General features: G+C 41.7%; 1 protein-coding gene across 1 annotated transcript in view; it reads left to right on the top strand.

Annotated features, from left to right (window-relative positions):
- LOC138977005 (nitric oxide synthase-like) overlaps nt 1-20,699 on the top strand; it is an 89,567-nt gene that overhangs the window by 58,881 nt on the left and 9,987 nt on the right. Inside the window, exons 16-23 of the mRNA XM_070349896.1 lie at nt 6,107-6,156; nt 8,637-8,765; nt 11,761-11,935; nt 13,025-13,248; nt 14,211-14,404; nt 17,993-18,162; nt 18,526-18,736; nt 19,719-19,806. Coding sequence (XP_070205997.1) covers nt 6,107-6,156; nt 8,637-8,765; nt 11,761-11,935; nt 13,025-13,248; nt 14,211-14,404; nt 17,993-18,162; nt 18,526-18,736; nt 19,719-19,806 — 1,241 coding nt within the window. The remainder of the gene's footprint in view (nt 1-6,106; nt 6,157-8,636; nt 8,766-11,760; nt 11,936-13,024; nt 13,249-14,210; nt 14,405-17,992; nt 18,163-18,525; nt 18,737-19,718; nt 19,807-20,699) is intronic.

Genomic DNA, 20,699 nt, shown 5'->3' with positions numbered 1-20,699 from the left:
TTACACACAGTACAAAAACCCTTCCATTTGAACGCTCACCGAACGGGAACATCCTAGGTGCCCTACGTAAAGAGCGAGAAATTTTCAAAGAATTAAAGGCACAGTAAGCCTCCCGTAAACCATCACAGATACGGTCAGGCTTTTACACACAGTACAAACACCCTTTCATTTAAACACTCACCGATTAAGAACATCCCAGGTGCCCTCCGTAAAGAGCGAACAATTTTCAAAGAATTTATTTTTGCGTGGTTTATCTTACCCCTGAGCCATCGTGAACCCGTGTGATCCAGTTTCCCTTTTTCACAATGTAGTCGTCAGTTAGTCATTTGAATGCGACTCGATGTCAGCTTATCTACAATAGCACGTTTTTATGCACGAAACAAACGGCTGTGGTTCACAAGAACTCTAGCGATGGCTTTTGACTGTTGAGAGGAACGGCGATATGCACTAAACCGTCGTCTGCTACGACCCTTGCGTGACCCTGCTTCCGGGCTTTTCTTTTTTTCAAACTTTCACAACTTCGAATTGTACTGATCTTGTCTTGATGAAAAAAGAATTCTTTTATGATTAAAGAATGTTTGTGTAACAAGCTGTCAATTTATTATTTAGATTTTAAAAGTTAGGTCTAGCGCAAAAACGCACCACGGTCCAAAAACATTCTGATAATCATCGATCCACGGCTATCGCCAGTTTACATCGATAGAATGAGACCCGAAGGGAAGTAACTCATTTTTGACCTGAGTTCAGGATGGGTCCAACAAGTGTTTGGGACAATCTGCAAAATTAATTCTTTAAAAATTGTTCGCTCTTTACGTAGGGCACCTAGGGTGTTCCCGTTTGGTGAGCGTTCAAATGGAAGGGTGTTTGTACTGTGTGTAAAAGCTTGACAGTATCTGTGATGGTTTACGGGAGGCTTACTGTCCGGGAATATTCATAACAGCCGTCCAGCACCAAAACGAGGCGCCATTGTTGTTAAAGACCAAGTCCACGAAAATAAATTCTTTGAAAATGTCTCACGCTCGACAGAAAGCAGCCAGGATGTTCCTGTTCGGTGAGCGTTCAAATGGAAGTATGCTAGTACTGTATGTAGACGCTCGGGGAGCTCTGTGATGGTTTACGGGAGACTTACTGTGCCTTTAATTTTGCGGATTGTCTCCTCACACAATCGGACCGTGGTGCGTTTTGGCGCTAGACCTAACTTTTAAAATCTAAATAATAAATAGACAGCTTGTTACACAAACATTCTTAAATCACGAAAGAATTCTTTTTTCATCAAGACAAGATCAGTACAATTCGAAGTTTTGAAAGTTTGAAAAAAGAAAGGCCCGGAAGTAGGGTCACGCAAGGTCGTGGTTCTCGTAGCAGACGACGGTTTATGCTATCGCCAGTTCCTCTGAACAGTCAAAAGCCATCTCTAGAGTTCTTGTAAACCACAGCCGTTTGTTTCGTGCATAGTCAGAGGTACATAATAACGTGGTATTGCAGTTAAGCTCACAGCGAATTACAAACTGACGACGACATTGTGAAAAAGGAAAACTGGATCACACGGGTGATAAACCACGCAAAAATAAATTCTTTGAAAATTGCTCGCTCTTTACGGAGGACACCTAGGATGTTCTCAATCGGTGAGTGTTTAAATGAAAGGGTGTTTGTACTGTGTGTAAAAGCCTAACAGTATCTGTGATGGCTTACTTTGCCTTTAAGGGCAGGTGGGCCAGTGCAAATTGATCAAATTTTTGCAGATTATTGTTCCATAACCTACCTATCATCCATGTGTGTCAGTGTTTTTGTCAAAAGTGTCCTATTTATCTGTCAATAAAGACAACATTTGAACATGTGTGGCATTGATTGTCTTCTGTAGTCGATATTCCCCCGCCAAAAAATGTCTCATTTCAAAGGCTAGTTACGGCTTTGTCATCAGCAAAACAGTGCATTCACGACATACGAAACTGCGCAGCAGCTCTTGACCTATAACATGACATCAGTGTTTTGATGAATGTTCCGTTCACTCAGCCACTAGTCCGTTGCAAAGGCAGCAATCGTAATCGAACGGAAATGTCCTTATTTGGAAGGTACTCGACATCCATTGGTTCGTTTCATAAACCGAAATCGGGAACCAGTTTACTTTGTGAGTGCGCATGCTCAGCCTACGAATTTTGCATCCGGAAACTACCGAAGAAACTCTCGGCCATGACGGGAACACCCGAAGTTCACTCGGTTTTACAACATCCTGGTTACACATCAAACGATCGGTGACAACCGAAAGCGAATTTTTCATTGAGAAACAACCTTTGATACGATAACAATGGCTCGAAATAAAAAAGAGGAAAATGTCTTTGTTAGGCGCGTTTGATCGACCTGCGCGATCTCGCGATCGCGCTGCGCGTTTGGTGGATCGATCAAACGCGCACACATCGATCGATGTGTGCGCGTTTGATCAATACAAAGAATACAAGAATCGTTAAAAACGCGCAGCTCTCATATACTTGCGCATTTGGACGATCCGGCTCACAAATCACCTTTAATAGCAAATGATTTAAAAGTTCAGCTGTTTTCATGAGAAGTCAGAGGGATGGACAGAGATGAGGAAGGGGGGATTGGGGGGAGAGACTGAGAGACTAAGAGAGAGACTGAGAGAGAGAGAAAGTGTGTGTGAGAGAGAGAGAGAGACAGAGAGAGACAGAGAAGAGAGAGAGAGAGAGAGAGAGAGAAGAGAGACAGAGAGGAGAGAGACAGAGAAGAGAGAGAGAGACTGAGACTAAGAGAGAGAGACAGAGACAGAGAGAGACAGAGAAGAGAGAGAGAGAGAGAGAAGAGAGAGACAGAGAGGAGAGAGACAGAGAAGAGAGAGAGAGAGAGAGACAGACTAAGAGACAGAGAGACAGAGAAGAGAGAGAGAGAGAAGAGAGAGACAGAGAGGAGAGAGACAGAGAAGAGAGAGAGAGAGAGACTGAGACTAAGAGAGAGAGAGAGACAGAGAGAGAGAAGAGGGATGGACAGAGATGAGGAAGGAGGGATTGGGGGGAGAGACTGAGAGACTAAGAGAGAGACTGAAAGAGAGAGAGAAAGTGTGTGTGAGAGAGAGAGAGAGAGAGAGAGAGAGACTGAAGAGAGAGGCAGAGAGGAGAGAGACAGAGAAGAGAGAGAGAGAGACTGAGACTAAGAGAGAGAGAGAGACAGAGAGAGAGAGAGATCCTGAGAGATTGAGCGACTAAGAGAGAGAGAGAGAGAGAGAGACTAAGAGAGACAGAGAGAGAGAGAGAGAGACTGAGAGACTAAGAGAGAGAGAAACATTAAAACATAGAACTTTATTACAGGAAAGATAGCATTAGGTCCGTAGGGCCTTTCTTCCAGCTAGTCCTGATCTAAGCAAAATGGTTATAATCGAAATGGGAATACATAGGAACAAACTTTTTATGATGAAACGCAGACACACGCAATAATAGTAATATGAGAATAAGATCATAAGAGAGAGAGAGAGAGAGAGAGAGAGAGAGAGAGAGAGAGAGAGAGAGAGAGAGAGAGAGAGAGAGAGAGAGAGAGAGAGAGAGACTGTTTGAAAGATTGAGAGGCCTGACAACAATCAAATCAAAAACGTTGCTGGGGTATATTTCGGAACATTCCTGTATTTAAAACTTTTCACTTCCGGCGTGCGATGTGTGTGTGTGGTAGGGACTTACTTTGTGACAGATCGTCCAAATGCGCAAGTATAAGAGCTGCGCGTTTTAAAGGCACAGTAAGCCTCCCGTAAACCATCACAGAGCTCCCCGAGCGTCTAAATACAGTACAAGCATACTTCCATTTGAACGCTCACCGAACGGGAACATCCTGGCTGCTTTCTGTCGAGCGTGAGACATTTTCAAAGAATTTATTTTCGTAGACTTGTTCGTTAACAACAACGGCGCCTCGTTTTTGCGCTAGACCTAACTTTTAAAATCTAAATAATAAATTGACAGCTTGTTACACAAACATTCTTTAATCATAAAAGAATTCGTTTTTCATCAAGACAAGATCAGAACAATTCGAAGTTGTGAAAGTTTAAAAAAAAGAAAAGCCCGGAAGCAGGGTCACGCAAGGGTCGTAGCAGACGAAGGTTTATCAGTGCAAATCGCCGTTCCTCTCAACAGTCAAAAGCCATCGCTAGAGTTCTTGTGAACCACAGCCGTTGTTTCGTGCATAAAAAACGTGCTATTGTAGATAAGCTCACATCGAGTCGCATTCATGACTAACTGACGACTGCATTGTGAAAAAGGAAAACTGGATCACACGGGTTCACGATGGCTCAGGGGTAAGATAAACCACGCAAAAATAAATTCTTTGAAAATTGTTCGCTCTTTACGGAGGGCACCTAGGATGTTCTCAATTGGTGAGTGTTTAAATGAAAGGGTGTTTGTACTGTGTGTAAAAGCCTGACCGTATCTGTGATGGTTTACGGGAGGCTTACTCTGCCTTTAACGATTCTTGTATTCTTTGTAGCCTATTCTTTGCATCGATCAAATGCGCAAACATCGATCGATGTGTGCGCGTTTGATTGATCCACCAAACGCGATCGCGCGATCGCGCAGATCGATCAAACGCGCCTAACATCTTTATTAGTTCGGTTAGCAACAACAAGTAGTTCCGCTGGTACTAGGCCAAAGTTTGGATTCTGCCGGTGTTTCCGATACAGAGGAAAGCTTTGATCTCCACGCAGATCCACAGGTCGCCATTTCCGAACACGCCATGGCGCAGACTTTTTACGTCTTGGCAATGGCTTGCTTTGAGCTGAATTTGAGTCAGTTTCTGTGCAGTATCTCCTCGACAAGCAAGTCGAGCATTTGCTACGCAAAAAAAACAAAAACAGAAGAAAGTATCCAACATCAGTCAGATTATCGGTAATGTTTGCTGGGCCTGCCATTCCACAAACGAAACTGGATCAGCAACTGTTTGTATCAATCTGCACTTTCGTAAATTCCGTCACTGTCACTGTGTCATTTTCTTCACCGCGATACACAGTTCATTGCGAAGATCTTCCTCAGTAAATCGTTCAGATTCCACGTACGATTTGTTGTCAAGAAACAACTCAAACGAAAGTTGCAAACTCATCCTCCTCCGTCTTGCTTGTCGAAGCACCAAAGTACTGTATCGATGTAAAAACAAAAGCAGAAAACTTCGACCAACAAATTCAGCGCATAAGACACGACGAGATAACGGAAGGAAATAAGCCTCGTTCTGGCTCAAGTACCGTTAAAAATACCGTTATTCTCGCATGCAGATACAAACGAGAATCGGGTCATTGATACACGTTTAGCGCTGGGGCAGTATCCCCATGCTGGTTGACAGAGGGAAAGAAGGGATGGACGCATAAATTCGCTGCTGGCGTGCTAAAGGCTAAGTAGTTTGCAATTCAAATAAACTAAGCTGTTCATTCATAACACAGTTTTGTCCTTGTGTGTCTGTTTCAATAGTGTTTCTGTGGTGTTCAATCTTCAATGTCGTTTTTCTCAGTTCAGCCATTTTGCCTACGGTTACGTCTTGGGTGTTGCGATTTCTCTGGCTGTAATTTAGCTAGAGCAATATTTTTTTTTGTAGTTTGTGCAGAATATAACATTCTGGGGGATTACGAAAGGATTTTGCTGAAATTGTATTATAGTCATATCCAGATTATTTCAAAAAATAATTACGCAAGCGTTACCCTAAAGTTTGACAGTTGTAACAAAGAAGTGTTCCTAACTCCAAATATAAATATAATAAACAAGATCTGCTTCGTAATCCCCTAGAGCATACCCAGAAGGATAAAATAAAACAATAATTAGAAGTGTGACAATCACATCTGCTGAAATATCGTGTATCTCCTGTACTCAACTTTTGTCTGTATTTTGACTGTTTTTGTCGCGTAAAACAAAAACCAGCAACCGAAAATACAAAAAGTGACTATTCTTTGTCATCATTTGTTCATTTCTTTCATAAAATAACATTCAGACACAATAAAACATTCAAAATAAAAAAGGTAGTGCACTGGCCCACCTCCGAGGTATAGTTCTGATCTAGGATAGTAAAGTTTTTTTATATATTATACCCCTGTGTGCAAATTTACGATTGTGTAACTGGACTGATACTTTTGCAGGTGCTGGCGAAATCACTGTTTGAAATGGAACACCCAGAGAAATCAGGATGGTGAGTCCGTAGGACCAATTCTACCCTTGAAACCTCTTCTACCCTTACAAGTTAGAATTTCAATTTATGCACAGCTTCATTTGTGTGTTTTGAATCCTTTTATTGAGGCTTGAGAGAGAGGTTGATAAGGTGTGCCATACATGTAACGTGTTTGACTCCTTGTATTGAGGCTTGAGAGAGAGGTTGACAAGGTGTGCCATACATGTAACGGGTTTGACTCCTTGTATTGAGGCTTGAGAGAGAGGTTGATAAGGTGTGCCATACATGTAACGTGTTTGACTCCTTTATTGAGGCTTGAGAGAGAGGAGGCTTGAGAGAGAGGTTCATAAGGTGTGCCATACATGTAACGTGTTTGACTCCTTGTATTGAGGCTTGAGAGAGAGGTTGATAAGGTGTGCCATACATGTAACGTGTTTTTGACTCCTTGTATTGAGGCTTGAGAGAGAGATTCATAAGGTGTGCCATACATGTAACTTGTTTGACTCCTTTATTAGCGAACGACGACGAAGAAGAAGAAGACTCCTTTATTGAGGCTTGAGAAAGAGGTTCATAAGGTGTGCCATACATATAACGTGTTTGACTCCTTTATTAGCGAACGACGACGAAGAAGAAGAAGACTCCTTTATTGAGGCTTGAGAAAGAGGTTCATAAGGTGTGCCATACATGTAACGTGTTTGACTCCTTTATTGAGGCTTGAGAGAGAGGAGGCTTGAGAGAGAGGTTCATAAGGTGTGCCATACATGTAACGTGTTTGACTCCTTTTATTGAGGCTTGAGAGAGAGGTTCATAAGAAGGTGTGCCATACATGTAACGTGTTTGACTCCTTTATTGAGGCTTGAGAGAGAGGTTCATAAGGTGTGCCATACAGAGAGAATACTACATGGCTTGCTGTATCGTACCAGATTTACACGAGTTGTTTTTTTAAATATTGAACTGCGAGCGAAAGCGAGCTGTTCACTATTTGAAAAAGCAACGAGTGTAAATCTGGTACGACACAGCAAGCCATGTAGTATTCTGTTTATCCTACATACTGTACTTACGTGTATTTTACTGAAAATGTCCTGCATTCGGGGCAGCTAAATTGAAGACGCTTGTTTTGGAACCTCGATCTCTTCTAAAGCCTCGTGCAATCTATTACGTCAAAGCAAAGAAACGTCACTCTGAAAGTGTGGCGTGACGTGTTAGTTCAAAAAATTCATCAGGGTAATTAGCGAGCGCAATTTTTTTTCTATAATGACGTTTGTCTCGGTGACTTTGGCATCATGAGCAGTGGAAAAACAGGTCCCTGCCAGACTTGCTTGACATGACCTCATTTACATGATACACACACGTGTGATTTGAACGATTATTATCTCACGGGTGTCTCTCTCACGTATGTAGGATAAATGTAACTTGTTTGACTCCTTTTATTGAGGCTTGATAGAGAGGTTGATAAGGTGTGCCATACATGTAACGGGTCATCTAATAAAAAGTCTCAATCCAGCAGTTTCGTATCCCGGTTACAATCAGTCCTTTTTTATTTCTGGCAAATCGGGGCGGGGATGTAGCTCAGTCGGTAGCGCGCTGGATTTGTATCCAGTTGGCCGCTGTCAGCGTGAGTTCGTCCCCACGTTCGGCGAGAGATTTATTTCTCAGAGTCAACTTTGTGTGCAGACTCTCCTCGGTGTCCGAACACCCCCGTGTGTACACGCAAGCACAAGACCAAGTGCGCACGAAAAAGATCCTGTAATCCATGTCAGAGTTCGGTGGGTTATAGAAACACGAAAATACCCAGCATGCTTCCTCCGAAAACGGCGTATGGCTGCCTAAATGGCGGGGTAAAAAACGGTCATACACGTAAAATTCCACTCGTGCAAAAAACACGAGTGTACGTGGGAGTTTCAGCCCACGAACGCAGAAGAAGAAGAATATCTGGCAAACAGACTTACAAACAAATACATGTGGCCATCTCTTCTTCGCATTTTGTAATAGTTTTGATACGTTCCCTCCGCGGGAGCCTGCGACATGTCAACTAACGCACACAAAAACGAGACGACAAAAAGTAATGGCAAGAATGACGCTACAAAAAGCTAAGAAAGCATGTCGTATCAAAACTGCGGTCAACAAGATGGCGTGTTTAGTCAGAAGCGGGAGAGCAACGAGTTAGTGAATCTGATCAATGGTGATTCATTACCACAGAGTTTGGTACTGGGTTCCGGACTGTCCCCTACCACCACCCTCCGTAATCAGGAGTACTTTTGGGTGTTCTTACTTCGTATGTTTTATTGTTTTATGGTTACGGTTGTCATATGTGGTTTGGTGGTTTTAAGAGCAGATGAACCACACTTTTCCATCCATTGTTTAATTGTATGGACAATAAATTATCTTATCTTATGTCTCCCATGTGCACATCTGCCTAATTTTGAAAGTCCCTATATCACATACCAGCCGTGTATCATATCTAATTATCTTACATTAAATGAAAACTGTGTTATTTTCAGCCTCAACTTCTCCTCGTCGTCCTACATCCGTATGAGCGTGTTCAGTGAGCATGGCGGTCACACTGACGACAAGGAGTCTAGCGTGGACCACAATCTCACCATGGAGTCGGGGCCTCTCGGCAACGTCAGGTATGATATTGATGGTCGTTATGTGGCTATACAGGTAAACAAACAAAAATCACAACGCGTTCCTGTCTCTGAAAATACCGGGAGCTACACATATATTGTTGTGTGGTTAATTTTTTTTTAGATATTATGTGTTTATAATAATAACAAGAAATTCCTCCGAGGTAGGAAAAACACCCCCGTCAGAGAACTCAGAACTTTATTACATGCGGAGAGAGAGAGAGAGAGAGAGAGAGAGAGAGAGAGAGAGAGAGAGAGAGAGAGAGAGAGAGAGAGAGAAAGAGAGACAGACAATGACAATGACAATGACAATTCTTTATTTTACGAGGGTAACAGAATAAGCATTGGTATACTTTTTTGCATCTGGCCCTCGCCCTAAAGAGGGACTAAATCTACTATAATAACTACTACTACATACTTACATAATTAAACATATGAAACATTGTAGTCTATAAATGTTCATGACAAGGTGCAAAGCAAAAATTTGCAAGTCAAATAGAGTCAGAATACTATGCAATAGTACATCAACTCTGCAAGACAATGGATATTATGCAGAACATCATAATTTCGTGCACAAAACAATAAATCAAAAATGAGTGACTGTGTCCCAAAGGACATAACAATCAAGAATAAACTATTTTCATTAAATGGGATATATATTTGTTTTTGAAAGAATCTGTGCTGGTAGCTTCCGGGCCATCCCGTAAGGCATTCGGAAGAGCGTTCCAGAGACGGCCACCTGAATAAACTAGACTAGACTTAAATAAGTCTATCCTAGGAAGAGGAGTGTTAAATTTCATAAGGTGGTGTGAATTCTGCAAAGAGAACTTTGAACAAATGGTTTGGGGTAGAGTTTCGGATATAATTTTATGCATAAAGATTCCTTTGTTAAAAAGCAGTCTTGACTTTAGAGGTAAAATCCCTAAATGTATGTAGTCTAACTCTGTGAGGGTAGTGTGCTTTAGTAATACTACTTTTAGCGCTCTTTTATGTAATCTGCTGAGTGGTTTTAAGGAATTTTCACTTGCGGAGTCCCATAGAGTGGATGCGTAATCAATAACAGATTGAATATGAGCAATGAAGAATAACTTTCTGGTGTGGCAGTTCAGGAAGTGTTTAATTCTAGATAAGAGATACACTTTCTTTGACACCACTTTACTAAGTTGCTCTATGTGGGTTGACCAAGACAAGTTGTTATCGATATTAACACCCAGCAGTTTGTGATGGTCGACTTTTTCCACTATTTCACCATCTATCATTAAAGCAGGACCAGCTGAACAAATATTCTGGCGTTTTTGTCTTGTTGTTATGACCATACATATGGTTTAGTTCAGTCCACTCTGTCAACTGGTTTAAACCTTTGAAGTGATTCTGATAAGCGAGTTACATTTGTGTCGCTGGAGTGAATTGTGGTGTCATCTGCAAAAAGTTCACATACATTTTGAATATGTAGGGGGAGGTCATTAATGTAGATAGAGAAGAGGAGGGGTCCTAAAACCGATCCTTGTGGTACACCGTATTTTACTTCTTGCATGCTCGACGCCGAGGCGTTTGTTAGTACAGTTTGTTGTCTGCCGGTGAGAAATGAACTAATAAGTTTCACAGTTTCGATTCCGACGCCATACAATGCAAATTTTCTCAGTAATAACGTGTGATCAATAACGTCAAAGGCTTTAGCAAAATCAACAAAAATGGCACCACAGAATTCATTGACAGAGACAGACACAGACACAGAGACAGAGAAACAGAGAGACAGTCAGAAGTCAGAAGCCAGAAGTCTGAAGTCTGAAGTCTGAAGTCTGAAGTCTGAAGTCTGAAGTCAAAAGTCAGAAGTCAGATAAAAAAAAAATCCCACCAACCAACCATGAACAACAGGGGGATTACTTTTTTTGACATGTGACCAAGTCTCATTTGAGCGTTCACAGTGTTACCTGAGAATAGCACACCCCCTTGAATTGGGACCAAAGAAAAAGCGTTGTATATATGCATTTTTGAATGCTTTTCTAAAGTCATAAGTTCATTTGTGAAAAAAAATGTTTTTTAGGGATTGTTTTGCTGAATGCATGCAGTTAAGAAATTGACCCCGTTTTCAAATTTAGGGGGTAGGGTTGCCCCATAGCCCACGTATGTCTGTGTGACTGTGTCAAATATCAATCTACTTTGCGTACAAAATGTATAGATGTTTGTTTTTCGATTTTAGAATGATTTCTTAAGCTGGCTAGAACTTCTGAGGTCTACAGGAAACGATAAAGATAAAAAATGTACAAAATATAAGTAGCGTCCTTTATCTTACCATTGTTCTGATCAATGCTGTCCCTTTATTTGCAAGTTAACCATTTTTCTTAATGTGTTCAAGGAGTATGTTAAAAATTATTATCAATGGTTGCTTTAAACAGCACCTTTGGGCAGTTATTATGCACTGAAGTTGTAAAAGCATGTTTTGGGGGTTTTAGGATATAGCGTCTTGGAACGCCAATCATCTTGGAAATACGAATGTTCATATAATTTTTTTTACTGTTTTGGATAGATAAAAAGTTGAACTCTTGGTGCAAACTGGTTTTTGGCCCCTGTTTGACTATTTATTATTTTGGAATATTGTGTGGGAGGGGGAAACTGCAATCCTCAATATCATGAAACGTGCCTTATGCTCTTTGCGCTTGACACATTTAAAATTCAAACACAGTTATACAAGCATTTATCTACATTCATAGTCAGCAAAAGCATACACCATCAAACATACATTACAAAAGATTCTTCCACTAACTAAGCCCTGGGGTTGCGGAGGACTACCCACACTTCGCGGCATTTGAACACTGCATGAAAATGATACTAATAACATAATTGTTCAATTATTTTAACTCCATCGCTGTTGGATATTTTCAGGTATTAAGTGTTTGCCCTGGAATAGCTGCGGGCCTAACCACACTTCGCAGCGTTCGGACACTGACTAACATTGTTTAACAATTATCATAATTCTATCCCTGGTGGATATTTTCAGATATGCCGTGTTCGCCCTGGGGTCGCGGGCCTACCCCCACTTCGCGGCGTTCGGACATTACATGGACAAGATCCTGACGGAGCTGGGCGCGGAGTGCATCCACAACATCGTGGAGGGAGACGAGCTGTGTGGGCAGGAGGAGTCCTTCAGAAACTGGGCGGAGGCTGTCTTCAAGGTATTGTTACTGATTTAGCCTAAGTACACGGTATGTTTGTAGGTGCAAGGAAGATTAGAGTGAAGCAAACCGGCACGGTTGGCCTAGTGGTAAGGCGTCCGCCCCGTGATCGGGAGGTCGTGGGTTCGAACCCCGGCCGGGTCATACCTAAGACTTTAAAATTGGCAATCTAGTGGCTGCTCCGCCTGGCGTCTGGCATTATGGGGTTAGTGCTAGGACTGGTTGGTCCGGTGTCAGAATAATGTGACTGGGTGAGACATGAAGCCTGTGCTGCGACTTCTGTCTTGTGTGTGGCGCACGTTATATGTCAAAGCAGCACCACCCTGATATGGCCCTTCGTGAAACAAACAAACAAATTAGAGTAAAGCAGACCTGGGAACCCATACGATTTCGCCGTATTCTGTACCCTTGTTTAAAATACGACCAGTACGGTCGGGGGAAACAAAATACGACAAGAACAATTCTTAGGACTAGTTTTTTTTCTGTCTCTTTTTTTGATTAAAATAACTTTATAACTCTGCATTTGATCAATAATTACAGCTTTTGTCATTACACATTGGAAGAAGCATTTGTTTTAAAGGTATTGAACTGCCAAAAATCATCCCGGTTTTAGGACCCTCTAGCATTCCGCTAAACATAGTAATTACAGTGTTCTAGATGATCGAACGTGAAGCAAAGACCTGTACGCATACGTGTAGATATTGCGTCACCCGTGACTCACGTTTTTTCTCTCTAATGTTCCAAATCATACGTTGTTTTGATCTGACTTCAGATCTTGGCAAACGCGTGACGTAAAAACTGGATTTTATGACGTTAGCCGTACACGTTCCCGTACACGTGCTAAAAAGTGCCCCATCTAGATTTTGCAAATAGGGGTCACGGGACCTTGTAGGTAGAGCGTTGGTGGGGAGCCATGTTTCTGAGTACATTTATCCCTCAATATATTTTTAATTTTTTTTAATGTGTATTGTTGCTGTAATTAAGATTATTATATTTAAGATTGATTGTATAGGCGCTTAGAACTATTTTAGGATTTGCTCCATATACCCTTATTATTAATTTTTTTTTTGTTGTTGTTGTTTTTTTCAGGACGCCTGCGAAACGTTCTGCTTGAGTGACGACATCAACATCACGGTGGCGACCGGCGCGCTGTCCAACACTAACCACAGCTGGACCCCCAACCGGTTCCGCATCACCCCCATCGACAACGGCAAGGACGCCGACGTGTGCAAGTCGCTGGCCACATTACACAACAAGACGGTTCTCCCGTGCAGACTGATGGAGAGGACACAGCTACAGAGTAACGAGTCCAGGTAGGTGTGTCTTTTGTAGTTTGGTTGGTTGGTTATTTGGTTGTTTGGTTGGTCGGTCGTTTTTTATCTGGCTGGCTGGCTGGCCCAATGGCTGTCTCTGTCTCTCTCTCTCTCTCTCTCTCTCTCTCTCTCTCTCTCTCTCTCTCTCTCTCTCTCTCTCTCTCTCTCTCTCTCTCTCTCTCTCTCTCTCGCTCGCTCGCTCGCTCCCTCTCTCTTAAAGCCAAACCAAGCCGAAAATTCAACGTCCCCATTCCGCGGATAGATCTCTTTAAATCAAGTTTAGCTTATTCTGGCAGCGTTTTGTGGAATTCTCTCCCGGAATCAGTTCGAGTCCCAACAAGTCTCAATACCTTCAAAAAACACCTCTCATTACATTTAATGTCAAATTACGAAAAGTCACAGTAATGGAAGACTTCGTTCTGATTATTTTCATATTGATCATATCTGTCCATAAAGCATCAGTGTCATAACGCAAGAATGTTTGTATAGCCTACAACGTGTATATAGTCCTGTGAATAGTTTTTTTCTGCCTTTAGCTGTCATGCTTATCTTTTGTAATTGTTTTACGGTTGTATATATATATATTCATTTATGATTAGAATAGTCCCTCTCTGGGCGAGGGCTGGTTGAAAAGAAGCTCGTTTATATTGCTTATGCCAAAACCCTCGTAAAATAAAATTTGATTTGATTTGATTTGATTTGATCTCTCACATTCCATCTGTCTATTGAAGTTTGAGGCAGTTAGCACACTAGTACAGAATACACAGAATACTACACGACTTGCTGTGTGAAACCTGGGTTTCAGTCGTTATTTTTTCAAACATTAAAAAGCTTGCTTTCGCTCGCATTTCATTATTATTTGAATAAAGAAATAATTAGTGTAAACCTGGCATCACGCAGCAAGTCATTAATAATTATTCTCTGATTTCAAAACATGCATTTTTTTCTTTCGCGTGTTACAGTCGACAAACTATCCTAGCCAAGCTGAACACACAAGACTCGTCAGAGCTGCAGTACGCCCCGGGAGATCACGTGGGCATCTTCCCCGCCAACCCACCAGACCTGGTGGACGCCATCTTGTCCCGTCTGCACAACGCGCCTCCGCCAGACCAGATCGTCAGGACAGAGATCCTGACAGAGGTTTCCACACCTCTCGGTGAGTTTGACAAACGTTCAGCTAGCGAGAGTCTCGACGATCATAGAGAAAGCCTGGAATAATTAGAGCAATCTAGCTAAGACCAACAACAAACAAGTCGCGTGAAGCGATATGAAAACATTTAGTCAGTCGTTATAAGAATAATAAGAATAATAAGAATAAGAATACTTTATTATCTCATAGAGAAATTCAGGCGTGGTACATAACAATAATACAAACAAGACATTGATTTTACATAAGACATATAGCACTATATAACAGGGCAGGTTATAAACACACCTCCCACATACCTCTCTGGCCATTCCTTGCATTGTGCTTACGCATTCAGTCATGAACACATCCATGTCTCAATTACACATCGCACACATGGACATTCTTATACGCTCAACTTACCCATTCACACATGGACATTCGACTACGCTCCACTTACACATTCTTATACACTCCACTTACACATTCACACACGGGCATTCTTATATGCTCCACTTACACATTCCACATGGACATTCGACTACGCCCACTTACACATTCACACATGGACATCTTATATAGCGCATCTTATCTAGCGCAGACCCTCATCTAGTTTTATCAAACTATAAAGATCAATAACCCAAAAAAGTCATCGCCGAGACTACCTCCAGATGGTCTCGGCTAGCCCGAAGACTGAGGCGGGTCACGCTCGTCTCCGCGAAGCATGCGATCGTAGTACTTACTGAACCTTTTTTCTTCCATTCTGAGCACATTTTTAGAGTAAACATAGCATATCTATATATTTTTGAAATCAGAAGAAAGTGAAGAATAGAATGCGATCAATTTTGATTCTGTAAAGAAAAATTCGATTTTAATGACAACTTTGATGAGCAAACTAGTTAACTAATTTTTAAGCTTCCAAGCTGAAATGTAATCCCAAAGTCCGGACTTCGTCGAAGATTGCTTGACCAAAATTTAAATCAATTTTGTTGAAAAATGAGGGCGTGACAGTGCGGCCTCAACTTTCACTAAAAACCGGATATGTCGTCATCAAATATATTTATCAAAAAAATGAACAAGTCGCGTAAGGCGAAATTCCTACATTTAGTCAAGCTGTTGAACTCACAAAATTAAACTGAACTCACTGCATTTTTACACAATGACCGTAGTCCGCCGCTCGTGCATAACGCAGTGAAACTGACGAGCCTGTTTAGCGCGGTAGTGGTTTTGCTGTGCGGCATAGCTCGCTTTTCTGTACCTCTCTTCGTTTTAACTTTCTGAGCGTGTTTTTAATCCAAACATATCATATCTATATGTTTTTAGAATCAAGGAATAAGATGAAATTGTTTTTAAATCGATTTCGGAAATTTTATTTTGATCATAATTTTTATATTTTTAATTTTCAGAGCTTGTTTTTAATCCAAATATAACATATTTATATGTTTTTGGAATCAGAAAAATGATGAAGAATAAGATGAACGTAAATTTGGATCGTTTTATAAAAAAAACACCTTTAATTACAATTTTCAGATTTTTAATGACCAAAGTCATTAATTAATTTTTAAGCCACCAAGCAGAAATGCAATACCAAAGTCCGGCCTTCGTCGAAGATTGATTTGCCAAAATTTCAATCAATTTTATTGAAAAATGAGGGTGTGACAGTGCCGCCTCAACTTTACAAAAAGTCGGATATGACGTCATCAAAGGTATTTATTGAACAAATGAAAAAAACACCCGGGGATATTATTCCCAGGAACTCTCATGTCAAATTTCACAAAGATCAGTCCAGTACTTTAGTCTGAATCGCTCCACACACACAGACACACAGACACACAGACACACACACACACACACACTCACACACACACACACACACACACACACACACACACACACATATATATATATATATATATATACACCACGACCCTCGTCTCGATTCCCCCTCTATGTTAAAACATTTAGTCAAAACTTTGAAGACCTTTAGGTCGAAACGTTTTGCGAGTCCAGTATATTAGGTATTACTCTTAGTTTATCATCTCGCATGCAGTCACTCCCTGTTTACTCTTGACTAAATGTAAAAAAGGTCTGAGGATACCATACCCAGGAACTCTCATGTGAAGTTTCATGAAGATCGGTGTAGTAGTTTTCTCTGTAACGTTCTACACACACACACACACACACACACACACACACACACACACACACACACACACACACACACACACACACACGCACGCACGCACGCACGCACGCACGCACACACACACACACACACACACACACACACACGCACGCACGCACGCACGTACACACACACACACACACACACACACACACACACACACACACACACATACATACACCAGACCCTCATCTGGATTCCCAGTAAACGTCAAAACATTAGTCAAAACTTGACTGAATGTAAAAAGTCGCGTAAGGCGAAATTACTACATTTACTCAAGCCGTCGAATTCACAGAATGAAACTGAACGCACTGCATTTTTTAACCAAGAAATACTGCTTCGCCAATCCCCGCCAGAACGAAATCGCTCACTATTCACGTGCAAAACGAAGTGAAATTGACAAGCCAGAATAGCGCGGTAGCGGATTGCGCTAAGCAGGAAAGCACGCTTTTCTGTATTCGTCTTAACTTTCTGAGGTTGTTTTGAATACTACATATCATATCTGTATGTTTTTGGAATCAGGAAATGATAAAGAATAAGATGAGATCATTTCCTGATCGATTTCTTACATTTCAATCGTAGGACTAATTTCGTTAATTGTGATCACGTTTTAAGAGTAAACATGACATATTTATATATATTTTTAGATGTTCAGATTCAGAATTTGATGAAGAATACGATTCAATCCATTTTAAATGTGTTTGCGAAAAATCACTGTTAATGAAAACTTTAATGAGCAAACTGATTAATTAATTTTAAGCCTCCAAGCTGGAATGCAATACCAAAGTCCGGCCTTTGTCGAAGATTACTTGACCAAAATGTCAACAAATTTGGTTGAAAAATGAGAGCGTGACAGTGCGGCCTTAACTTTTACAAAAAAACGGATATGACGTCATCAAATACATTTATCAAATAAACGAAAAATGTTAAAACAGTTAGTCATACCTTGACTAAATATAAAAAGGTTGCATTTTTGGAACGTTTGGTTCAGGTCAAAACAAGAGAATGCCAATGCTTTGTTTTTTCTTGAATTAAACGTTCTAAAAATGTAACCTTTCTTGTTTGTGGATTATTGCTTTGGAAAGTAAATAGTCTTATCTGTTTCGAATTTCTGGGATAGACCAGTTGAGCAAAAGTTGGACTGAAACTTCTGCGTTACGTTGCAAATTTGAAGCTAGCGAGGTGGAAGAGTTAACGCTCTAATGCAGCCCTTGTATTCTTTTTCGTTTGCTGTAATTTGTGTGTTGTCTTCTGTCATACAATGTGTAACTTTTGCAGCACAAATAACGAATGGTCGAGGTAAAAGTCGTGAGACCTAGCATAATGTACCTTTGATTTTCCTGTAGTTCGCTTTTGTCACCTTTTCGTTTCCCCGATTGTGTGAGCTCTGTTGTTCAAATTATCACTTATGACCCTTTCTTTCAACGATACAGGCTCGTCCAAAAACTGGACACAGTACGAGAAGATGCCGGTGTGTTCCATGCGCACCGGTCTGACGCGTTTCCTTGACGTCACCACTCCCCCGTCACAGGTCTTCCTGCAGCTGCTGGCCACTCTGACGTCACGAGACATTGACAAGGAACGCATGGAGCATCTGGCAAAGGTATTGCGGCTGGTAGTTGAAGTTTACAGGTATACTCTGTCAAAGTTGACTTAAGTTGTTAAAACAAAATGCCGCCAAGCTCTTTTATGTCCTAAGAACACTAATGCTACCATTGCAAACTTCTAAGAAATCATTTTAAAATGCATTTTGCTAAATTTCGACTGTTAACACTCTTTAATTGAAGAACTTACGAGTTTTATACCTTGAACATTACCAAAAAAATGCTGAGATCGTTTATTTTTCAACAGTAGGTTCGACCCTCTTCGTGTCTTAATCCTGTCCATGAGTTGATGCCACTGCAAGCTATGTTTGAAACTAGCTGGATAGCGCCGAACCTTACCTTACCCTTGTGATTTCCCTCAGGACTCCAAGGCGTACGAGGACTGGCGCTACGACCTGTTCCCCAACATGCTGGAGGTGCTGGACCAGTTCCCGTCCCTCAAGGTTCCCCCCTCCCTCCTCATGACGCAGCTCCCCCTGCTGCAGCAACGCTTCTACAGCATCAGCTCGTCCCCCATGGAGTGTGTGGGTGAGATCCACGCCACTATGGCCGTCGTCAAGTACAGAACACAGAGTAAGTGCTTGTTGTAGGTGTTGGTGTAGTTGTTGGGGATGGAAGGGCAAGGTTCGGGATGAATAGTTAACAGCAACGCTTCTACAGCATCAGCTGATCCCCCATGGAGTGTGTGGGTGAGATCCACGCCACTATGGCCGTCGTCAAGTACAGAACACAGAGTAAGTGCTTGTTGTAGGTGTTGGTGTAGTTGTTGGGGATGGAAGGGCAAGGTTCGGGATGAATAGTTAACAGCAACGCTTCTACAGCATCAGCTGATCCCCCATGGAGTGTGTGGGTGAGATCCACGCCACTATGGCCGTCGTCAAGTACAGAACACAGAGTAAGTGGTTGTTGTAGGTGTTGGTGTAGTTGTTGGGGATGGAAGGGCAAGGTTCGGGATGAATAGTTAACAGCAACGCTTCTACAGCATCAGCTGATCCCCCATGGAGTGTGTGGGTGAGATCCACGCCACCATGACCGTCGTCAAGTACACAACACAGAGTGAGTGCTTCATGTTCATATAGTTGTTGTTGTTGTTGTTGGGGTTAGAAAGCAAGAGTGAGAGAGACGGATAACAGCAACGCTTCTACAGCATCAGCTCATGCCCCATGGAGTGTGTGGGTGAGATCCAATCCGCCATCGGCTTCGTCAACCACAGAACACAATGTCGGTTATGGACTTAATGATGGGCTGAATGAATTTGAGTAGTGCGCGGTGGGCGGTGGGTGCTTCCTTGTCATGAATACACAATTCAAGACCGATTCCCATCATTACTCAACTTGACGATGCACTGGATATCATCAGCCTTGCTGAGTTTGCCGACGATCTTCAGCAAGTATTGGCTTTAGGATTAGAATAAGTTGATCAGCTTACAATGACAATGACTGTTCAGAGAAGGTGGGTTGTGTTTTCTGGTCCTTCACTCTTGCAATCTTTCGTTTAGCAGCTACTGTGTGCTTTTGATAACTAACCAACACTTTGATTGTTGCTATGTGTGCAGACGGTGCAGGTCCAGAGCATGAAGGCGTGTGTTCAGGCTGGCTCAACCGCTGTGACATCGGTGCTATCGTCCCCTGCGCTGTCAGAGCGTGAGTTCTGCTTCGTCATTAGACTCTCATAATTACTATCATACAGCTCACCATCAATTGGGTTACTTTCTTTCTTTCTTTATTTGGTGTTTAACGTCGTTTTCAACCACGAAGGTTATATCACGACGAGGGAAAGGGGGGAGATGGGATAGGGGAAAGGGGGGAGATGGGATAGAGCCACTTGTTAAGTGTTTCTTGTTCACAAAAGCACTAATCAAAAAATTGCTCCAGGGGCTTGCAACGTAGTACAATATATTACCTTACTGGCAGAATGCAAGTTTCCAGTACAAAGGACTAAACATTTCTTACATACTGCTTGACTAAAATCTTTACAAACATTGACTATATTCTATACAAGAACCACTCAACAAGGGTAAAAGGAGAAACAGAATCCGTTAGTCGCCTCTTATGACATGCGGGGGGCAGAGAAATAAGGATGTGGAAAAGAAGACTTTTGGTAAGTGAAATAAAGGTGATGGATCCAGTCAGGTAGAAATAAGACAACAAGAAAAGAATTGGAAAACTGCAGGGAATAGTAGGGAGAGTTTTCTTGGAAGGAAATATAGGTGAAAGGACTGGTAAGGCAGAAATAAGACAAAAGAAGAGAAGTAAAGGGGTGGGGTAGCTCTGTGGAAACACTCCCGCCGCGTGAAGGCGACCCCATGGGAGCAATTGGGTTACGCCATAGTTTCGAAGAATTAAGTTTGAAACCAAAACCACCGAACTGAATCTTAAAATTCGCTTTGATAAGTTATCTGAAAATCAAATTATGTGGTATTTGTGTCACGTACAGACGACCGTCCCTGGTAAATATCAGAAATATCAGACCAATTGAATTATACAGTTGAGTTCATACGTAAGTCTACATTGAAACCTTCAAAGACAGCCTGGGT

Source organism: Littorina saxatilis, linkage group LG9 (genome assembly GCF_037325665.1).
Source record: "Littorina saxatilis isolate snail1 linkage group LG9, US_GU_Lsax_2.0, whole genome shotgun sequence".
NCBI lineage: Eukaryota > Metazoa > Mollusca > Gastropoda > Littorinimorpha > Littorinidae > Littorina > Littorina saxatilis.
The sequence above is the reverse complement of the archived record's forward strand: the minus strand, read 5'-3'. Positions and strand labels throughout refer to the sequence as shown.